This window comes from Heptranchias perlo, chromosome 3 (assembly GCF_035084215.1).
Source record: "Heptranchias perlo isolate sHepPer1 chromosome 3, sHepPer1.hap1, whole genome shotgun sequence".
Classification (NCBI taxonomy): Eukaryota; Metazoa; Chordata; class Chondrichthyes; order Hexanchiformes; family Hexanchidae; genus Heptranchias; species Heptranchias perlo.
This window is the reverse complement of record NC_090327.1, coordinates 95,273,885-95,295,341: the sequence shown is the minus strand read 5'-3', so window position 1 is coordinate 95,295,341 and position 21,457 is coordinate 95,273,885. Positions and strand designations below refer to the sequence as shown.

Below are 21,457 nucleotides of genomic sequence, written 5' to 3'. Positions count from 1 at the left end.
CAAAGGGGAGGCTGTTGAGATACTGGATGGGCTAAAAATTGAGAGGAGGTACTAGAAAGGCTAGCTGTGCTTAAAGTAGATAAGTCACCTGGTCCGGTTGGGATGCATCCTCGGTTGCTGAAGGAAGTAAGGGTGGAAATTGCAGAGGTGCTGGCCACAATCTTCCAATCTTCCTTAGATATGGGGGCGGTGCCAGAGGACTGGAGAATTCCAAATGTTACACCCTTGTTCAAAAAAGGGTGTAAGGATAAACCCAGCAACTACAGGCCAGTCAGTTTAACCTCAGTGGTGGGGAAGCTTTTAGAAATGATAATCTGGGACAAAATTAAGAGTCACTTGGGCAAGTGTGGATTAATAAAGGAAAGCCAACATGGATTTCTTAAAGGCAAATCATGTTTAACTAACTTGATTGAGTTTTTTGATGAGGCAACAGAGAGGGTTGATGAGGGCAATGCAGTTGATGTGGTGGATATGGACTTTCAAAAGGAGTTTGATAAAGTGCCATATAATAGGCTTGTCAACAAAGTTCAAGACTTGTCAAGAAAACTGAAGCCCATGGAATAAAAAGGGGCAGTGGCAGCATGGGTACAAAATTGGCCAAGTGACAGAAAACAGAGAGTAGTGGTGAACGATTGTTTTTTTCAGACTGGAGGAAAGTATACAGTGGTGTTCCCCAAGGGTCAGTACAAGAACCACTGCATTTTTTGATATAAGAATAAAACCGGACAGACCATCGTGGCTTTCAAAAAGGAATTGGATAAATACTTGAAGGAAAAAAATTTGCAGGGCTGCAGAGGAATGGGACCAACAGTATTGCTCTGACAAAGAGCCAGCACAGGCTTGATGGGCCGAATGGCCTCCTTCTGTGCTGTAACGATTCTATAATACCAAGGTTGAATAGCTTGCTGCCATTCACTGACAAAACTCATACGAATAACGGCCACTTGAACGAGGTATCAGAGGGCAATCAGTTCCCGTGGAAACTGTCGTCCAGCAAGCAGGTAACACCTCAGTAGGGGTGAGGAGACAATGTCAGAAAAGAATAAACAATGTGGTTTGCAGGTTTCCACTGCTCTCTCTCATTGGAATCAATTGGTATAGAAAGAAGCGTATAAGTAATCAACCAGCACTGACTAAAATGTGACCACCATAATAAGCTAACACTGTTTAGAGCCCAAATTAGTAATTTAATTCATCCAATTGGCAGACAAAAAGCCAAGACATTTTTAAACTTGACCAGAAATTGTTTATCTGAATATCTGTATATGAACCCCAAAAACTCAATGATGATTATAGACAATGATCAAGCAGTTCTGGAATAGTGAAATATAATTGCAATGTGGTCAATCTGCAGCAAACTTGATCCAGTCAGCAGTTGTTAATAAAACTTACTTTGAAAAGCAATGATAATGTCCAATTGTACATGTTGCGTCCACAACAAATATTACTTGACTGCAGCTGAGACCGAACCAAGATTTATAAAGGTTTACCACAACTTCCTTGCTTTTGTACTCTATACTTCTATTTACAGCCCAAGATCCTGTATGCTTTTTTTTTTAAAACCAGCTTTATTGACTTGTCCTGCCACCTTCAAAGATTTGTGTATGTGAACCCCAGGTCCCTCCTTTGCTGCACCAGCTTAAAATTGTACTTGTGGAACCTTAGGTCATTTTTTGGATGTTGAAATTTAAACCTAAAAAAAAAAGCACTAATCTGGAACTAAAAGCTTGACTGCTTTTCTCAGAAATATTCATTTGGCAATCTGTATTTAAATGTGCATCAGGGAAAAAATTACCTTCATTCCAGCTGCCGCAGCAGGACCACTGGGATCCACTGCTTGAATATGGCACGGCTTACTTCCACGTACAACAAATCCCCAGCCAACTGCATCTCCCACAATCTGAAAAGGAGCCAATATACACTTAGCAAAAGTTTTTAAAAAACAGGCATATCAAACCTTAATCCAAAGTCTGCTTTTTAAAAAAAAACTATAATTCCTCTTGCCTAAACTGGCTTCTATCCTTCCAAATTTTTTTTAAAAAAATGCATGCAGTGGAGACTGTCCATAAGCAAAACATAAAATGTTCAAAATCTACTTCGATGAAGCTCCTTAATATATTCCACACAAACAAACTACCCAAGCATAAATTGTGCCTTTTGTTCTCCTTTTGCAGAATCTCAAGTATGCAACACTGTTTAATTGTAATAAATAAAGCTGAAAGATTTCATAGCTCTGAACTAGCAATAGAATAATTATTGGCAGCTGCAGTAGAATGGAGCACTGTATGTGATCGATTTAAATCACAGGACGTACTGTAATTGTCTTCTTCATATATGGTGATCCGGGGGTTAGGAGTTCCTCTGTTGTTACGGACCTCTTTAGCACTGAAACAAACAATGTAGAGTTCTGAAGCTGCACCATGATTCATAACCAGTACAATCTTCAATTCATGCAACTGCTCACTTCAGCTACTAGTACAGTACAAACCATTTTTCCCCAAAAATTAGGACATTTCTTTAGTCACAAATACATGTGGAAATGAGTCTCTTATTTGTCAAAGCTAAGTAGTGTTTTTGTATTACTGTAATGCTCAAAATATTAAATTGAAATATTTGAATATATATTTCTCAAATGCAATTTCCCCATCAAGAAAATTGCATTTTAAAATATAGACTAACGGTGCCCAAGAATATTTGTATTGATCAGGCCCATACAAGCCATACAAGGAAATAGATTGCCAAAGAGAATTATACTAGAAAGACAATGCCCCAGTTCATCCTAATCAAGGATTAGGACAAATTATATAAAAGAGAAAACAGCAAATTAATAATCAGTTTTCCCACGTGAGCTTAGAATAGTCAGTCAAGTGATGCTGTGGATTGATGAACCCACTGGCAAAATAAACCTGGACTTGTGGTGCAATAAGCAAGTTCCAGACTTTAGAATGGAAGACACGAGGGCATCCTGGGGTGAGGCCAGGAACCTTCCATCAGGGATGACTTTAAAAAGGACAAGTCTGTCTTGTACCTTACATTGTAGCATCAAAAAAAGAGTCCTGACCACAAGTCACTCACACTTTTGCCAGAATTCATTTTTTTTTAAAAAGGGGATTTAAAACAGAAACCAGCATGAAACTCAACCTGGATATAATTCAATTAAACAATGAAACTAAACCAGCAAATTTGTTTCCTGAGGAAAGGGTAAAAAAAAACTTCTGCATCAGTGAAGAGCTATAATACAGCAAGAATTTTTCCATAAAGCCCAAGTAATAGTTGCTAGAGGGATAAGTTGGATCCATCTGTTTATAATTATCATAATTCTTCTAAATATGAAGCAGGCTTTCCCACTTAATATTCATGCTGACTTTTTCACTAATATTATACAGAAGAAAATACATTTACATATCCCCTTCAACATCGAATACAGAATGGCATATAGAATTAAAAATTGTTCAAGATGCCCTGATGTTCAATGGTAAAGGTAAAATGCAACACTACACAGATGAGAAAGTCCCAGCTTGCTCAGCCTGTTGCTGAACCACCTGATCTCAATAGTATGGCAGGAGAGGGCTCTACACATGACCTGGGACAGGTGGAAGGTGTACATGTATGGATAGGATTGATGGCAGTGGTGATGCCTGCTATGGTAGAATAGTTTACCAATACTCACTGCCTATCTTCAAACATGCAATCACTTGCCCATGGAACTGTGCTCCAGCAAGTAATTAATGCCTTTTAGGGCAGGGGAAAGGAACAAGACAAAGACATTCAAGTACACCATATCTAGCAAATAAAATAAAAATTCTCACGAACTACTCAGCTTCCTAACATCTTTGGAAAATAACATTTAATTAAAATATGGTCCAAGTTTTATCTATTTAAGGGCAGCCTTCTAACTTTTCAGTCAACGTGAATAAATAAAATAGCCTTTTCTTTATTGGAATAAAGTGCATTGGGGGGTGGGGGGGTCACTGAAAGGAATAAAGTGGCCATCAGTCTGTCTGTATCTAAGACTGAAATTCCTCATCATGGAAAACACCCGTCTTCTTGATTATTACATTACCAGCTCACATGCGTATTCCCATGATTTAGTTAGTGGTTCCTTAATTATGGAGAAAGCATTTAATTAAAAAGAGGAATGCTGCACCGTCCCAATCACCCCTTCAGCTCTTCAAAACAGCAGTATTTTGGAAGACGGAAATCTTTGGAAAATTTTTATCTCGGGCCAAGTTTAATCTACGAGGATGATCTACAACTCAGTAAATGTTTTGGGCTGGCCCTTGCAGAGTGTCCACTTACATCTGGGACTGCACTCCAAAGTGAAGTGAGTGGGTTTCTGACATAAGAAAGGTTTCAATATCTCAAAATCTGTTGATCATTACTAGCTAGCAGCACTCTGCAAAAATTAGCACAGCCCCGAAACCATCTCTAAACATGTTTTCTTATTATGTGACATCTTCCAAATTATCCTCTTCTCTCTCTCCCCTCTTCCTTCCTTCCTCCCTCCCCAACCCCACACTGATTTTCAGTCTCCTCTTCCTCTCTAAAGAATGTGCATCAGCAGGCAGACCAATCCTCCCCTCACCCAGGAGCTTCCAGCAGGGGTTGTTGAAGAGTGATCAGGGGCACGGGCAAAATCCCTTGTGGATCTCCACCTGGAGAGAATAATAGGAGGGCCCCCAATACCAACCTGGCTGAGCTCAGCTAAGATGACAGACTGGGGATTAACTAGGGACCTTCCAGATCCTTACAGGTCAGTACTCATTGCTTTAATCACTGACATGTATTAAAGTCCTCACAAACAGCTACTTCCCAACATTTTGCTATATGTGTTACTGATTGTCACCAATGCCATCAAATGCAAAGTATTTACGAACAGGCAAAAACACTGAAGTTAATCATTTGAAGAAATGTTTAAGTCAAGGTTTCACTACATAATATACATAGAAATTTGAAACTATTCCTTTCAACGTAATTAGTAAATTATAAACTATGTCTTGCACTCCATTCCACTCAAGAACTGGAGCTGCATCTCGATGGGCTGAAAAAAAATACTTGCAGCTTTACAGCTCCTTTGGCACCTCCCACACAGCACCATCAGGAACTTACCAGACTTTGGGTTGGACAACACAGGGGGGCTGCTGCTGGGTGTGGGGCTACTGCTGTAGTAACCACTGCTGCCGCAACTGCTGCTCATGCTACACCGTCGGACAGCAGAAATGATCTTGATTTCCTTTGTCGGGCTCACTATACAAAGACAAACCAAAAATCAATTCAGTCAGTACAGCGTCAGCAAGTTGAAAAGTCCAAAATTAATTGCTGGAAATGTGCATTATTTCTGTAGGTTTTTAATGATTACATGTATACACCTCTATGTCATTCTAAATTTGAAGACATTATAAAATCCTCAAAAGTTTAATAAAAATATTTAGTTTGTTCCCCGATTGTGCAATTCGTCAGAGAGTAGCGGAGTCAAATAATCTACAAAAGGCCCCAACTTCAAATTTCAGTCTATGCCAAATCAATGGATCTCACCCTGGGCAACAATAGTGGCACTTCAATTGGCCTCACTGCTTGGGGCTGGGGAGTGTAGATTTGCCAGGATTCCTATTTCTGAATTTAAAAGGCCAGCATTTAATGCCCAATGCCTATCCCTCATTGCCCTTGAGAAGGTGGTGGTGAGCCACCTTCTTGAACCACTGCAGTCCGTGTGGTGAAGGTTCTCCCACAGTGCTGTTGGGTAGGGAATGCCAGGATTTTGACCTAGCGACGCTGAAGGAACGGCGATATATTTCCAAGTTGGGATGGTGTGTGACTTGGAGGCAAGTATCTTCCCATGCTCCAGCTGCCCTTGTCCCACTAGGTGGAGGTCCTGGGTTTGGGAAGTGCTCTCGAAGAAGCAGTATGACCAAGAATGCTATCCAATAATCCCTGTTAGATGTATGCTTTAGTGGGTTTTGAACAATGAGCTGGTCAGCTTGGCAGAGATGTCCCTTGCTGTCAAATAGCCTGCTGATACTTACTGTCTAGGTTCATATGAAGAATGGCTGCCACTTGGTAACAGAGGGCAACTGTCATCCATACAACAATATCCCGAAGAATCAATGCCATCAAGAGGGGAGAAAGTTGGCAAGAAAAACTTTTTCCTTTAACTCAACCGGTTATCTCTTCTGCTTATCCAGTAGGACTTGGATAATTCCAGTCTAGACTAAAGATTCTTGCACTTTCTCTCTTAGAATGATGGTTGTTTAGGAGGAGAGACTAGAAAGTTAACAAAATGACTACAACTCAATTTTTTCCTTCCTCTTCTGAAGGCAATGATCTAAGGTAGAATTCCACAGCACCAGCAGCAATCTGCAGTAACTCTCACTTTCTAGTAGGAGTCACTGGGAACTCTAGCAGATTTCACCCGTTCTTAAAATGGAGGCACTGAGGATAACAGTAGCATCCCTACTCCAATCTGTAATCTCAGCACAGATGAGGGATTGAAACAGAGTCTTCTTGGCCTGTACAGTTCAGAGCAGTGCACGTACTTGCTGTGCTCAAATAGGAGGGGAGCTTGCTCTGATATGCATTACATGTTTACTTGTGCGGAGGCATCCCCATATATACATTTGGAATCCTAGCTCCAGAGGTCCATCCAGACAATTTTCCAATAGTCTGACACAATAAATGGGAGGATACTGAGAGGTGTGGAGGAAGTGAGGGACCTTGGAGTGCATGTCCACAGAACCCTGAAGGTAGGACAGGTAGATAAGGTGGTTAAGGCAGCATATGGGATACTTTCCTTTATTAGCCAAGGCATAGAATATAAGAGCAGGGAGGTTATGCTGGAACTGTATAAAACACTAGTTAGGCCACAGCTCGAGTACTGCGTACAGTTCTGGTCACCACATTACAGGAAGGATGTAATTGCACTAGAGAGGATACAGAGGAGATTTACGAGGATGTTGCCAGGACTGGAGAATTTTAGCTATGAGGAAAGATTGGATAGGCTGGGGTTGTTTTCTTTGGAACAGAGGGGGCTGAGGGGTGATTTAATTGAGGTGTACAAAATTATGAGGGGCCTAGATAGAGTGGATAGGAAGGACCTATTTCCCTTAGCAGAGAGATCAATAATCATGGGGCGCAGATTGGTAGAAGGATTAGAGGGAAGCTGAGGATAAGTTTTTTCACCCAGAGGATGGTGGGGTCTGGAACTCACTGCCTGAAAGGGTGGTAGAGGCAGAAACCCTCAACTCATTTAAAAAATACCTGGATGAGCTCCTTAAGTGCCATGACCTACAAGGCTATAGACCAAGTGCTGGAAAGTGGGATTAGGCTGGGTGGCTCATTTTCGGCCAGCACGGACACGATGGGCCGAATGGCCTCCTTCTGTGGTGTAAATGATTCTATATTAAAAAGACTGTTTGCTAACATGGGTCAGTTCGAGCTGAGAGGCCAGAGACAAAGACGTCATTGTCAAATATTCCTTGTGCTGCTGGGACCACAAAAACGTTATCTGTCACACCTATGTAATTCACCTTGTGTGGATTTTTGGTAGGTTAAATGGCTTTTTTCTTGCTTCATGTTTTCTTCTAAGAACTGTTCTACCCATTCTCACACCAAGGACAAGGAATTGTGCATGTATGCAGAGAAGAATGATTTAGTACATTTAAATTGATTAAACAGCAGCAGCTGAGCAAAAAAATTCTTACATCCATCTTTAAAATACACTGTCACAAAGGCAGCAGTTTTAGACGAAAAATTATAAGAAAGACGCTTTTGCAATAGTCAAACAGAACGTGACAGAACAGGAAATCCAATTTTATTAAATTTTGGGTAATTATAGCTAATACAAGATCTCTTATCACAATCAATATACAAGTACCAGATGCTGGATCTCACAAACATTCACAGTCTGCATTTCACCACAAAAGCAGCTGCTTTTTACAGTACTCCATTTCTTTTTTTGGCATGCAAGTTCACATTTTTAAAAGATGAATCCTACTTTTGGAACTAAAACCTTGCACCTGTTTTAGAAGAAGACGCCACAGCTCTGCTTCCCCCATTCTTCGGAAGAGCTGACAGTACAGTGTTTCATAATCTGAAAAAAGTCCTAGTGGACATAACCAGTGACAGAATGTACCTTTGGTTACATAACTTTGAGAATTATTTTGACGAACTGAAGTTAAAGCAAACCTTCAAATGTACAGATCCCAAATTTAAAACTAAATCCTTAAAAAGGGCAGGCAGAGAAAGGAGAACAAGTGGAAATGATAGCTCTTTCAAAGAGCCGGCACAGGCACAATGGGCCGAATGACCACCTTCTGTGCTGTACCAAACTATGAAAGGGCTGTATTGAATTTATTTTTATTCGTCAAAATTATGCTGTGGGCATTTTAGTTTCATTAATGTAACGGTAGTAAAGTTAATCTTGCTGTTTTGAGTTGTTATATTTTTTAACACGAGCGTTGTTTTCACAGCACAGCCGGAAATTCTCTAGATCAGTCCAAGGATTAAGCTGGAGAAAGTTGTTTTTAATAGGTCATAAAAACGTCACGGTTAAATGGATACTTGGGGCTAGATATTCCTGTGGTCCAATAGCGGAATCAGGATGTGAGGCGGAGAAATTTGGGGAAGAACTTGATTATACCAGGTGTCTTACCCTGATTCGACAGACTGAGCGAGAGCACGAAGAGAGAAAGGGAGAGCGAGGAGAAAAAAGAAAACGATAGGACACACAAGAAAAAAGAGGAACAAAAACTATGGAACTGAATGGCACTGATTTATATCTGCAACAAAAGTATTTTGAAAACCCAATATAAAAATGTAAACTGATCAGAGTTCATGTATGTGAAACATTACCTGCCTAAACCAACTTTTCAAATATAAGGGAAGTTAGAGACACTGGGTATGAAAATATTAATAAAAGCCTTTGTTGTGGAACACTGAATAGGACTATAAATCACCAAGCAAATTAGCACTAAACATTTTTACCTGAGAGGAAGCTGGTGTTAGTGTTGTCAGAATTCTGTTTGCGTAAACAGAAAGGGCTCTCATGGCTGTCAGGCACCAAGGGCACGTTCTCATTCAGCAGCTCGATCAGCCGTCGCCTTCTGCGAAAGTTCATGCGGAACTGGTACAAGAGGTTACCATCCACAAAGTGGTGTTTGTTGGCCACTGTGTGCAGAATAATGAGAGGGGATAATAAGAATGGTGAAACAGATAGAATTAATTTCACTGGTACCGCACAGGCTGTTTGTCAAAGCAGCACAACGGAAACTGAACTCTGAATGGACAGCTAATACACAGCAAAAGCCATTAAAACACAAGAGGGGAAAATACTAAAATGGCTGTTTTGGTAAAAGCTGCTTTAGTTATTCATGAGTTCTAGACTGAACTTCAGCATTACAGAAATTTCTTGGTAAAATTTGGACAATTCTAGTGAATTATACACCTCATTTCTGCTAATGCATGTGACCGTGTAATTGTTTAAAGTTTCTATTTACAGATACACTTTGCGACTGTGACTAAATGCTGGAACATGCTAGATTACATAAAGGCTGGTGTGTACAGCCTGGCAGAACAGTCATAACAAGTTTTGATTTTTAAAACTAAGTATTTTATAGTTATTAAAAATGAAATCAAAACCTAACCATTACTTTCTGCTAGGTTGAAAACACCAGTCTTTATAGATGTACATACACATAAAAGTATATTTTAAAATGGATCTTTATTGAGCTCATTCAAATCAAACATCCAACTTATTTCACATGTTCTGCAAAAGCCCCTTAATGATTTTAAATTGATTTTTAAAAAAACACCTTTTTTCTCCCTCAACCACCTCACCCAAATGTTTTCCCTTTCTCCTAAAGACATTTGCTCAAGCAGGAGTCAGCTTCCTGGGCTCTCTGGTACCTCCAGAAGTCACCATTTATGTGAGCATGGACAGCAAATTTTGGAGGTTTTCCACTTTCCAAGGCATTATAGACAAACCTCAACTTAATGTATGTGTACACACACTCTTCCTTTCCTTTCCTCCCCTCCTGTCCCCCCAAAATCCTGGCTAAAAAGTCACAGTGCAGCATGAAAAAAAAGACATCAGTGAAATTTTAAAATTCTAACCCAGCATATTGGAAGAATTTTTTTAAAAAAATTATGCAACAGTAGCTGTAAGTTTTAATTAAGCAACATTAAAAACCAGAAACTGGACTTCTATTCACTAAATCACAAAGGAAAGGAGGAACAATAAAAAAGAGAAAAAATCCTTTCTATTCTAAGACAGAGACACTGATTAGAAAATATGATCCTTCCAGTCTGAATTAAGTTAGTTGATCTCGGATAGACAGTGGTCGGCTGCTATAATTGGCCTCTGCGCCATTGGGCTGGAGGGGAGGACGGGGGAAGCAACACTGCCAGGGCTCCTGCTCCTGATCACTATCCAGCAGTCATTCTTGTGTGGATGTTACATAAGGACACAGTCAGGCTTGGCTGTGAAACACTCCATGATTGAACAACTAGCTGACACACCGTCAGGGCTCACACATGAAGAACGTGCCCTTGGGAGGTAGTGAACGGTACCCATGGAAACGGCAGGAATCAACACTGTCAGGGGAGCAGGAGGGAGAAAATTGGCGTAAAAAAGAAGAAATAAGACCACTAACAGCACGCTCCAAGAGAGAAGAAAACAACAGCAGCACACACCAGACAAATAGGATCACTAAAAGCACACAAAGACAAATTCAGATTCCCTGGAAAAAAATGTAAAGAATATATGGATTTGGCCAATGCTAAATGCTTGTGAAAAAAAACAAATTCTTATACTGACACTTAACAGGTTTTTCAGTAGATCAAACAGGAAAGTTATATGTTACTAACATTGTTACATAATATGAAATCTGGCACCTGAGAAGTTTCCCACTATTGGCACATCAGTGGGCATACTGGCACCATTTCCCTGTCAGACAGACTGTCCAGTAAATGGGGAAGTACACAAAACAGCTCTTCAGATTACAGACACTTAAGAGCACAGTAAACTCCTGAGAATTGGCTGTACAGAACAGAAGAGGGCAATAAATGCTGTCTTGCCAATGCTACCCACATCCCAAGAGCAAATATAAAAAGTTGTCTGTACAGTGGATATGGGGACATCAAGCTAAATATTGCTCAATAGCTCTGTGACTCATTGGTGAAACTGGTAAATTCAGAGGCAGTAATCTTGCAATTTTAAAACTTAACCCCATGCTTAGGAAACTTTCAAGCTGGTAATCAACTTTGCAGAGATGTGACAAAGGGCATGTATTAAATTGTGCCCTCTAAACTTTTAATAGCTTTAAGTAAAAATTTAGAAGTTAAAACATCAAAATGTTTCAATTTTAAAATCACATGCTTATAAATACTATACACCATTGAAGGGCAGTGTTCTCAATATTTCCATTCATGAGAACAGAAGTCCTCAGTACATCATCCATTAAACCAAATGGAAATCTAATTTCAGTCAGTATGGCAGTGTTGGTGTTACAGTTCAAGAGAACAAAATCAGCCAAAGTTCCTGCTGCCAATCATTATCTAGTGACTCCAATATGTGTGCATTTGCATCCTTTACCCACATTTAAAATCCCTTTTTTATTTTTAATTCAAGTATTTTGTAATAAACCTCTCGAGTGCCATGGAGATTGTCTTCGTTAGGATCATCTGATTTGTTGCACAATGTTGCAAAGTAACAGGGTGTGTTTTATTACCTGAAGATACCCATTTACAGCCAGTAAGTCCTTGATATTGTAAAACGAGACTTGCATTGCTACTGATTCATCGTTCGCAAGACATGCTGACACACGCCTCTGCAGGTGACTGCTAGGAAATAATTCAGACTTGCAAAGCTCAGCAAAGGATCGTGTAATATTTTGGAAAACTTTGGCAACAATTTTATACACCTGATGCTTAAATTGTTTCAACTGGAATTAAAATGTTAAGTACAAATAATTACAATAGTTTATTCAAAAGAAATGTCTTCTCTGGGCAAATTTGACTTCTAAACAAAAATACACCCAACTCAAAGTGCTGTGAATGACATGCACCTATCAACACCAACATACTGGTGCAATTTTCTTCCTTCCTTCCCTCCCTACTTATTACTCTGAAAGTAGTAATTCATGCTGGGGTACGGTTCTGAACACGTTGGCAGTCATCACACGAGTGTCAGCAGGCTACTCCACTGCAAGGGTAGAGAGGTCGCAACTGAGCCCAATCCCATCCTCAACACCCACACATTCCAGCAGAGTGTCACTGAATAGAAATGAGGAGTGGATGAGTTTCTACTTGCTAGCCTTGGGATCTCGAGGCAAACTGTAATACACACACCTGCTATTATCCTGGCTGATATCAGATCGGACCAGAGGCTTTCCCAGTATGTATGGCTCAGCACATAAAGCTCTTTGGTTAAATGCATTACATGAAATTGTTATGGACCAAGACATTTAAAGGTCAAGCCAGGTTTAAATGTGAGAGATTATCAATGGTGGGGGGGGGCGGGGGGGGAGGAAAGAAAGTGTGAGTGAATATTTGGTCTATTAGGAAAGTAATTGTAATTTTTTTTAAATTGGGGAAGAACCATTTTACATTGCACTTCAAAAAGTAATTTATCAATTTCTCACCATGTTGAATAATGCCATGCTCTAGCAGCCTACAACAGAGCTGTTCCCCTTCACTCCTTATGGCAACCTCTCCTTCTTGTATCAGCCAGTCGACAAATTCACATGCTACGAAAGCACGCTGGTATTTCACTCCTTCCTCCTCCCGTGTCTGCATCAGCAAGTTCTCAGAGCTCATCAACCTATCGTGGCAAAAACGTAAATACAGCCCATGACTTAAAAATAGTTATGCCCATATAAACAGCGATTGACCCTGGAGAGAAAAAAAACAGGAATCCACAAATAGGGATGCAGCGTCAATGCTCTTGAATCTAAGCCAAAACTCAATTACATGAGACCTTTCAGGATTCCACAATGAATTGCTCTTGATTACGATGATACACTTAGTCCATGAGTTGGTGAGACAACTACCATACGGGAGACAAGTTCATGACCTTTCAAGTTTTTTTTTTGGCTGAGTAAACCTGCATGGAAGTGTAGGAGAAGGAAATGTATGATGAAATATGACTTTTAAATTCAAGAAAATATTCAATTAAAAATAAATAAAAGCATAAATAATATATTAAAGCTTTGATTTATTTATTCCATGCACAGCCACTGGACCTCATACATTGCACCCAAATTTAAAAGAAATCAGGCAACTGCAGACTTTGCATGCAGGAATTTCCAAAGACAGATCCCTGTTAATTTTCCTCACCTTTGCTTGTACTGTTAACAGCACTTAAGTGGAATTTTGAGAGGGGGCACAGAAAAGAGGAAAAAGAGAAAGAAAAAGAACAATTTAAAAAACACAGGACATCAGCCTGGAATTCAAATCCACGTCTCCTGGTTACTATGTAAAGCCAACCACAATCCAAAAGCATAACTACTCCACTCATGTTGAGTTGAACATCACTATGGCAAATGCTTTTCACTTTCTTGCCAAAAGCAGCCAGTGGTTTCATGACAAAAAAAGAGACAAAACTAGTTGATAAATGAAACTTATGGTATTTTCACCAGCAAAGACAAAAATAGGAATACACTTCTTAAGTTTAGAATAAAAAGAAGAGTTCAAAACAAAGAGTAAAACTAAACTTACTTCCTGGACTAATACAGGTCAGTAGTTCCCAACTTTGAACAAACGTTGAAAATTGGAACAGATGAATCAAGTTTTATTTGCTATTCAGATACCAGATTATTTCAACATTTATTATGGCGTTGTGAGTTTTGAGAGAAATGATAAATGAAACAATGACAGATTTTGAAACAAAAAAAAAGCCAAAGTTCAATTTTTTGACCAAACCCACACCCACACCTAACTAAAATACAATAATAAAAGGCAAGACTGAGAATCTCAGGTAATCATAGAATCATAGAAAATAGGAGCAAGAGTAGGTCATTCGGCCCTGCTCCACCATTCAAAATGATCATGGCTGATCGTCTAACTCAGTACCCTGTTCCCGCTTCTTCCCCCAAATCCCTTGATCCCTTTAGCATTAAGAAATATATCTATTTCCTTCTTGAATATATTTGATGACTTGGCCTCCACTGCCTTCTGTGGTAGAGAATTCCACAGGTTCACCACCCTCTGAGTGAAGAAATTTCTCCTCATCTCGGTTCCAAATGGCATACCCCGTATCCTGAGACTGTGACCTCTGGTTCTGGACTCCCAGCCATCGGGACCATCCTCCCTGCATTTAGTCTGTCTAGTCCTGTTAAAATTTTATATCTGTCGATGAGATCACCTCTCATTCTTCTAAACGCGAGTGAATACAGGCCGAGTCGACACAATCTCGCCTCATAAGTCAGTCCTGCCATCCCAGGAATCAGTCTGGTAAACCTTCATTGCCAAGGACGTCCTTCCTCAGATAAGGAGGCCAAAACTGCACAAGGACGTCCTTTCTCAGATAAGGAGGCCAAAACTGCACACAAATACTCCAGATGTGGTCTCACCAAGGCCCTGTACAACTGCCGTAAGACATCCCTGTTCCTGTACTCAAATCCTCTTGCAATGAACGCCAACATACCATTCGCCTTCCTAACTGCTTGCTGCACCTGAATGCTCGCTTTCAGCAACTGGTGTACAAGGACAGCCAGGTCTCATTGCACCTCCCCTTTTCCCAATCTATCACCATTCAGATAATAATCTGCCTTTCTGTTTTTACAACCAAAGTGGATAACCTCACATTTATCCACGTTACACTGCATCTGCCATGTTCTTGCCCACTCACCCAACTTGTCTAAATCACATTGGAGCCTCTTTGCATCCTCCTCACAGTTCACATTCCACTCCAGCTTTGTGTCGTCTGCAAACTTGGAAATATCACATTTGGTTCCCTCATCCAAATCATTGATATATATTGTGAATAGCTGGGGCCCAAGCACTGATCCCTGCGGTACCCCACTAGTTACTGCCTGCCACCCGGAAAAAGACCACTTTATTCCTACTCTGTTTCCAGTCTGTCAACCAATTCTCAATCCATGCCAGTATATTCCCCCCAATCCCATGTGCTTTAATTTTGCACACTAACCTCTTGTATGGGACCTTATTAAAAGCCTTCTGAAAATCCAAGTACACCACATCCACTGGTTCTCCCCCATCTATTCTACTAGTTACATCCTCAAAATAACTCCAGTAGATTTGTTAAGCATGATTTCCCTTTCATAAACCCATGCTGACTTTGTCCAATGCCTTCCAAGTGTTCTGTTATCACATCCTTTATAATAGACTCTAGCATTTTCCCCAATACTGATGTTAGGCTAACTGGTCTGTAATTCCCTGTTTTTTCTCTCCCTCCTTTTTTAAATAGTGAGGTTACATTTGCCACCCTCCAATCTGTAGGAACTGTTCCAGAGTCTATAGAATTTTGGAAGATGACCACCAATGCATCCATTATTTCCAGGGCCACTTCCTTTAGTACTCTGGGATGTAGATTATCAGACCCTGGGGATTTGTCAGCCTTTAGCCCCATTAAATTTCCCTAGCACTATTTTTTTTTCTAATACTGGTTTCCTTCAGTTCCTCCCTCTCACTAGACCCTTGGTTCCCTAACATTTCTGGCAGGTTATTTGTGTCCTCCTTTGTGAGGACAGAACCAAAGTATGTGTTTAATTGTTCTGCCATTTCTTTGTTCCCCATTATAATTTCCACCATTTCTGACTAAGATATAATATAGATAAAATACGACTAAAATTCAAAATATAGATTCAAAACTAAAACAAATTATTTCTAGGGCAAGACACTGAAAGATGCCCACCTTCTCAACAAAAAAAGCTATTTATTCAACAAGTACATCGCAGTAGTATTAACTCACTGATAGCACACCACCGACAATCTTCCTGGTGTAAATTCCATTCGAATTATTATTGATAACACCATTGTGATGATTTTAGTCGACTTAACCACTCCATTCTGTACTTGAGCACAGTGTGAAGCCACTTTTGTTCTTACAGGTTCTTTGATCTAGTTTTGGAACAGCAACCTATATGCCTCACTCTTCCCTTTTTATACTCAAAAGTGGGGTGTCAGTCTCAGTGTTAAAAGTGGATCCCTGTATTGGTAGACTCCAGACTGGCTCCGGACATGGATTTGCACATGTAACCCGATGGCATTTCACAAAGCCACCTTTTCATGGATCTACGATACTGGTTTATACCACGAACTACAACCGACACAGGAAAAATCATAAGTCTACAGTTAACTACACTCCAATAGTTTAAAAAAGTGTCTTCAAAGTGTAAATTACTCCTTGGATTCCTGCCACTTCATATACATCATGAAATAAACATTTTTGTCTGATGTGTACCCTCAATTTAAAATTGATGGTACCGTCAGAACATAAAAACGGATGGGACTGTTGTGTGTGTCTGCATCTAAACTGATGGAAAAACTTCACCTCATGTTTGCAACAGAAGCACGGCGAGTGAGCTCAGCTTTCAAATTTACTGGACATCCATTTTTCTAAAATGCAGCCCAAGTTCAGGAAGTTGGATTCAACCGGAGTTGATGCAATAAACAGGATGGTGGAAGGGAAATGGTGGAAGGGAAATGATGACAACTATCATGTTTGTATTCATCACTCAACATCAAGCAGCACCAGTTAAGCAGTGAGGTAAGTGAGTGTGTGAAAAAAGCAACAATTTGACCTCCTCATTTTTCTTTACCATCCACAATCAAACGATTTAAGCGACCAAAAGAAATGTTCATTTTGGGACTAATGGTCGGTTAGCTGATATCAGTCAGAGGAGCAGTAGGGAGCGCTACAATTGCTGACAACACCATAGGAAGGGGAATAAAATAATCTCTGTTAGAAACGCAGATGTATGGTATAGGCAGGATCAGGCTCAATCACGACACTCTTACAGTTGTACAGCCTGCTGACATTCAGTGTCTAGGCTCAGATGTGAAAAATGGCCATTTGAGAGATATCGGAAGGTGCCCGATGCCCATTTATGTCACAAGGAGTCAATGCTTTAGGAACAGAAAGAGGAGAGAGAACTTTTTTTTTAAAATACAAAGTTTTCAGCGGAGTCACAAATACTGACCAAACAAAAAGTCGATGCACTTCAGAATCTTTGGACTGCTCAAAATCACGCCAATTATTATAGAAACAATTATATAGCATTTGCTAGCTGCGACGTTTGCCCACAAGAAAAATTAAATTATAGTGAGATGCAACAAATTAATTCAGGGTCAGAATCAGATATACATGCATAATTACATGCATTTGACTTTTGGACTTGTGTACAAATTTATAAAAACTGGTTAGCTAATGCATCCAGTGCTAAAAATATATAACTTTAGTTAGTAGAGATGCAGGGGTAGCCTCTCAACTAAATTTTTTTCTTTGCCCTCCTATTTTGGTCTCTCTCTACCTGTGAGCAAGAATTCCATTACTTGTTGATACGACATGGAATATGGACAAATTGATTAAATCTTCCTCATTCACAAAGTAAATGGTTCCCTACAACAAATATCAAAATTATAAGTTTCAACAGACGTTCCAATCAATCATCATTACCTACTGCCACAGAATCGGAACATTTTTCACCAAATACTAGACATCAAATTGAGAAATCCTTACAACTAGTTGTAGAACACAGCTTACATGCCTTAATATCTTTCATTGAGCAGCAGATTACATTCTTTTCAGTCACTTGCAAAATGAAAGCTCCAGCATTTCTTTGTGGTGTAAGCATTTTACACAGTTTCAGCTGTAAACAAGCTGACAGCCAATTAGTAAGCCTACCTTCAGACACTTGGGGTTTGCACTTAACCAAATAACTGCCTAAAATGCTTTAATGCCCAGCTTGGGGTGCTGCATATATTCTGATAAACGTCTTAAATGTACTGCAGCAGTAGAATGAAACAACCAATTACTGAGTTGCAGTAATCACAGTTAAGCGCCTAAATAAGCACCAAATGAGGCACTTGGCCCTCTTAGTCAAGCTGTGATGCACTTCTAATATGTTCTATCGCTCTGTGGATTAGCCTGAAACATCTGGAGTCCAAGAAATCCCACTACAGTTAACAAAACCCACAAAAACTGAGACACTTGCATCTACATATGGTGTTGGTCATGATCACTTTGTACAGAGATCGTGGTACATTCATTGGTTAAGGCAAATTGGTTGTAGGCATCATAGGTCTGACATGCTAGCAGCAGATTTAGGTAGGTAGAGATCACCAGACTGATTTTCATTGCAAAGTTCAATTGTGCAACAAATACATTCGATGTTGGGCCACGAAATAGCTTCGTTGCAGCTCAGTATGGGGCAAATCAAATCTGATACGGAGGCTGCCGTTGAATCAGTGTCAATATGTTAACTGTGGCCAAGTATGGCACGAGATCAAAAGGAACTCTGATCTTTGTTAAGGTTTGCTAGCCCCACAATCAAACATGAAGGAAGTGTTGGCAGAGCCAACGGTATTTATTGGTCTCTTCTTAACCAGATTGATGGTCTCAGAGCATCTGCAAAATCAAGCTTGGAGCCATCACAGCTGGCACATTGTGGTCATATAGTTGACTAGGAACTCAATGTCGTGCAACCAGGTCACATAACCTCACATACCAGACATTTCCCTCCATAGCAATTATTTGAGACACTTCTTGCCCGAATACACCAGCATTAGAAAATATTAGCGATTTCCCCCCCTGCACACTACTGCAGAATGAACATCCCGGGCTGATTGCAAACCTCCTGCAACAGTACTGATACCACAAGGGATCACTCGGAGCAGAAACATCTACACACACTGGTGAATTCTGTACCATGATTTTAAGGCAATAGTTTCGTACACGTCATTGTTAGTAGTTGCAAATGCAATGGTCCTTGCATGGAGATGGAATTTCAGGAAACAAGTTACATTCATTTTCTCAGAACTAACTGGTAGTCGAACGAGTTGGGACATCATGAAATGTGCAAAATTTGTGAATGATTGCAATCGCATTGCATGGGAAATTCCTTAACTGAAGTGGAAGTAAGTGAGGTTCAAATACTGACTCAGTTTCTACTGCTATAAGCTGCTAAGTGTCGTTCTTCACTCATTCCCACGCCAAAAGGCCATTCCTCAATGGCGAGATTTGTAGAGTGCAACACATTATAAAGGATGGATAGTGTGCATTCTGTGTAGCCATTGTACAAAACACTTTCTCCTTCCTAAGGGGCTTAATCACCAAAATGGGTTTTGGGAACGCTGAATGGTTACTATAGAATTGATTACATTCCTTTGTGCATCTAATGCCCAGAAGGCCAGCTTACAGTTGTGATCCTGTTTAAAAACAGATGTGACAGCAAACAATTGAGTCACACGTTGACCCACAGCGCTGTTCATTAACCGTAAGTCACATTCGCTGCAGCTGCACATATCATCAAGGAGATGGAAGCCCGTATGATTGACTGCTGGTTCCTATGTCTCTCCATGTGCAGTCAACCATACCAACAATGAGTGAGCCAGCAATAAATTTCTTGCCATCTTTGCAACAGCTTCTTCTCAGTTATGGAAATGGATGAACATTATAGAACAATGCATCAGTCACCTCTAGAATACTGGTGAGCACGGCATCTTGCCCAATGCCAGACAAAATCATGTCTTGGTACCTGGAGATATTCAGTAGCCAAACTATTAATGGTCTGAAACCATTACTGTTGACATAGTAAGGCTTGGACCAAGTGCAGGTTATAGGTGGAGTACATCATTTTAATAATAAGTTAATTGGATCTACCCCACCCTGTCAAAAAATAATTCAATTGCTGTTTTTAAGTCCATCAGTATACAGTATTTAACATCATAGTAAATATACAAGATTTGTACTGGCATTAACCAAGTAGCTTCAACACCAAGACTATCATTTCCTGCAAGGCAATAAGTGGGCATAAGGATTACCAGCAATTCAAATATAGGCCCCTTAGTATCTCTCCATCTCAAACAGAATACACCTACTTTTCATACATCCTTTGGCCCCTCGTGAAAACCTTCACTTCGCTATCCAATGGGAAAGTGCCATCATCTTTTCTGAACCGGTAGAAAAGTTTGGCATCCTTAAATTCCTTGTGCTCATCACAAACTAAAAAGAAAGCACAGGAAAACTCAAGATTAGCACATTTTGGAAGGTAGAAATCAGCTAAGTAGAGAACAATAATCTCAGGGTGCTTCAGGAATGCTTTATTACACGCAATACAATATCACACCAGTAGCAATTTACAGGAGATTACTTTATCCTATCAACTCTGCTTTCAAACTAACCACAGCCAGGTCACATACTTGACCAACAGGAAGACTGAATTAATGACAACTTGAGAGTGATTTGTATAATAGTTAGAAAGCAAACCAATGTACAGATATTCTTCAACTGAGTTTACTTCTTCCATACTGCAATGTTGAATTCCAAACAGTTGCAACTTCCAAAAGGATGGTGGGTGGGGTAACAAAAACCCTATTTCAACTCACACTTAACAAATTAAAGAAAACCAGGAAGCTCTTACTGTTCATGTATATTACATCTTCACAGAATATAGCTAATGGAAGCAAATTTTCAGATGACAGTGAAGTGCATTACGGAGACACCAACTACATTTGTATCACTTCCTTACTTCTATTACCAATATTTAGTTAGCTATCCCTTTAGAATAACTTGTTTATTATTCATTGCGTTAGGGTCTTGATAATTGATAGGTAAACTAGATAGACCAATGGTCTATTCCTGTCTGAAATTACTATGACCCTCCCCATTAAAATCACAGGCTGAAAAATGGCCTCCCCTGCTGAGTTCTTGACGGTCAATTATCATGATGGCTGGGACTTCAAGGTGGAGGCAGTTTGATGGGGGAAAAAAAAGACAGAATGTGGCAAAAGGGTTTTTTTCCCCCCAAAACAGGGGTGAGTCAGGAGTGAGATGGGACCAATGAGTGACCAGATTCTGAGGTAGCTACATTCAAGGTGGAGCTGGGAGAACATAGGTAAATGTAATAAATATTTATGTAACAGTGAAGTGTTACATGCAGCCAATGATATCTATTACAAACACATACATGCATGTTTTGAGTTCTGCATATCAAAAAAAAGTTATAAGTTTAGAACAATTCTGTAATCGAACAATGGGCAGCCTTTAAAGAGGAGATGGTTCAGGTACAGTCTAGGCACATTCCCACGAAGGGGACAGCTAGGGCAACCAAAGCCAGAGCTCCCTGGATGACGAAGGAGGTAGGGAGTAAGATGAAGCAGAAAAAGGGGGCGTATGACAGATGTCAGGTTGATAATCAGAATCGTAGAAAATTTATGGCACAGGAGGCGGCCACTTGGCCCAACGTGTCCGCGCCGGCCGAAAAAGAACCAAGCAGCCTAA

General features: G+C 40.1%; 1 protein-coding gene across 6 annotated transcripts in view; it reads right to left on the bottom strand.

The window, feature by feature from the left end:
* Positions 1-21,457, bottom strand: part of deptor (DEP domain containing MTOR-interacting protein) — a 65,093-nt gene that overhangs the window by 14,594 nt on the left and 29,042 nt on the right. For all 6 annotated transcript variants that reach the window (XM_067980879.1, XM_067980884.1, XM_067980878.1 and 3 more), the window contains 6 exons: positions 20,056-20,179; positions 12,636-12,814; positions 8,980-9,162; positions 5,110-5,247; positions 2,315-2,385; positions 1,796-1,900 (listed from right to left, as the gene is read on the bottom strand). In XM_067980879.1, coding sequence (XP_067836980.1) covers positions 1,796-1,900; positions 2,315-2,385; positions 5,110-5,247; positions 8,980-9,162; positions 12,636-12,814; positions 20,056-20,179 — 800 coding nt within the window. The remainder of the gene's footprint in view (positions 1-1,795; positions 1,901-2,314; positions 2,386-5,109; positions 5,248-8,979; positions 9,163-12,635; positions 12,815-20,055; positions 20,180-21,457) is intronic.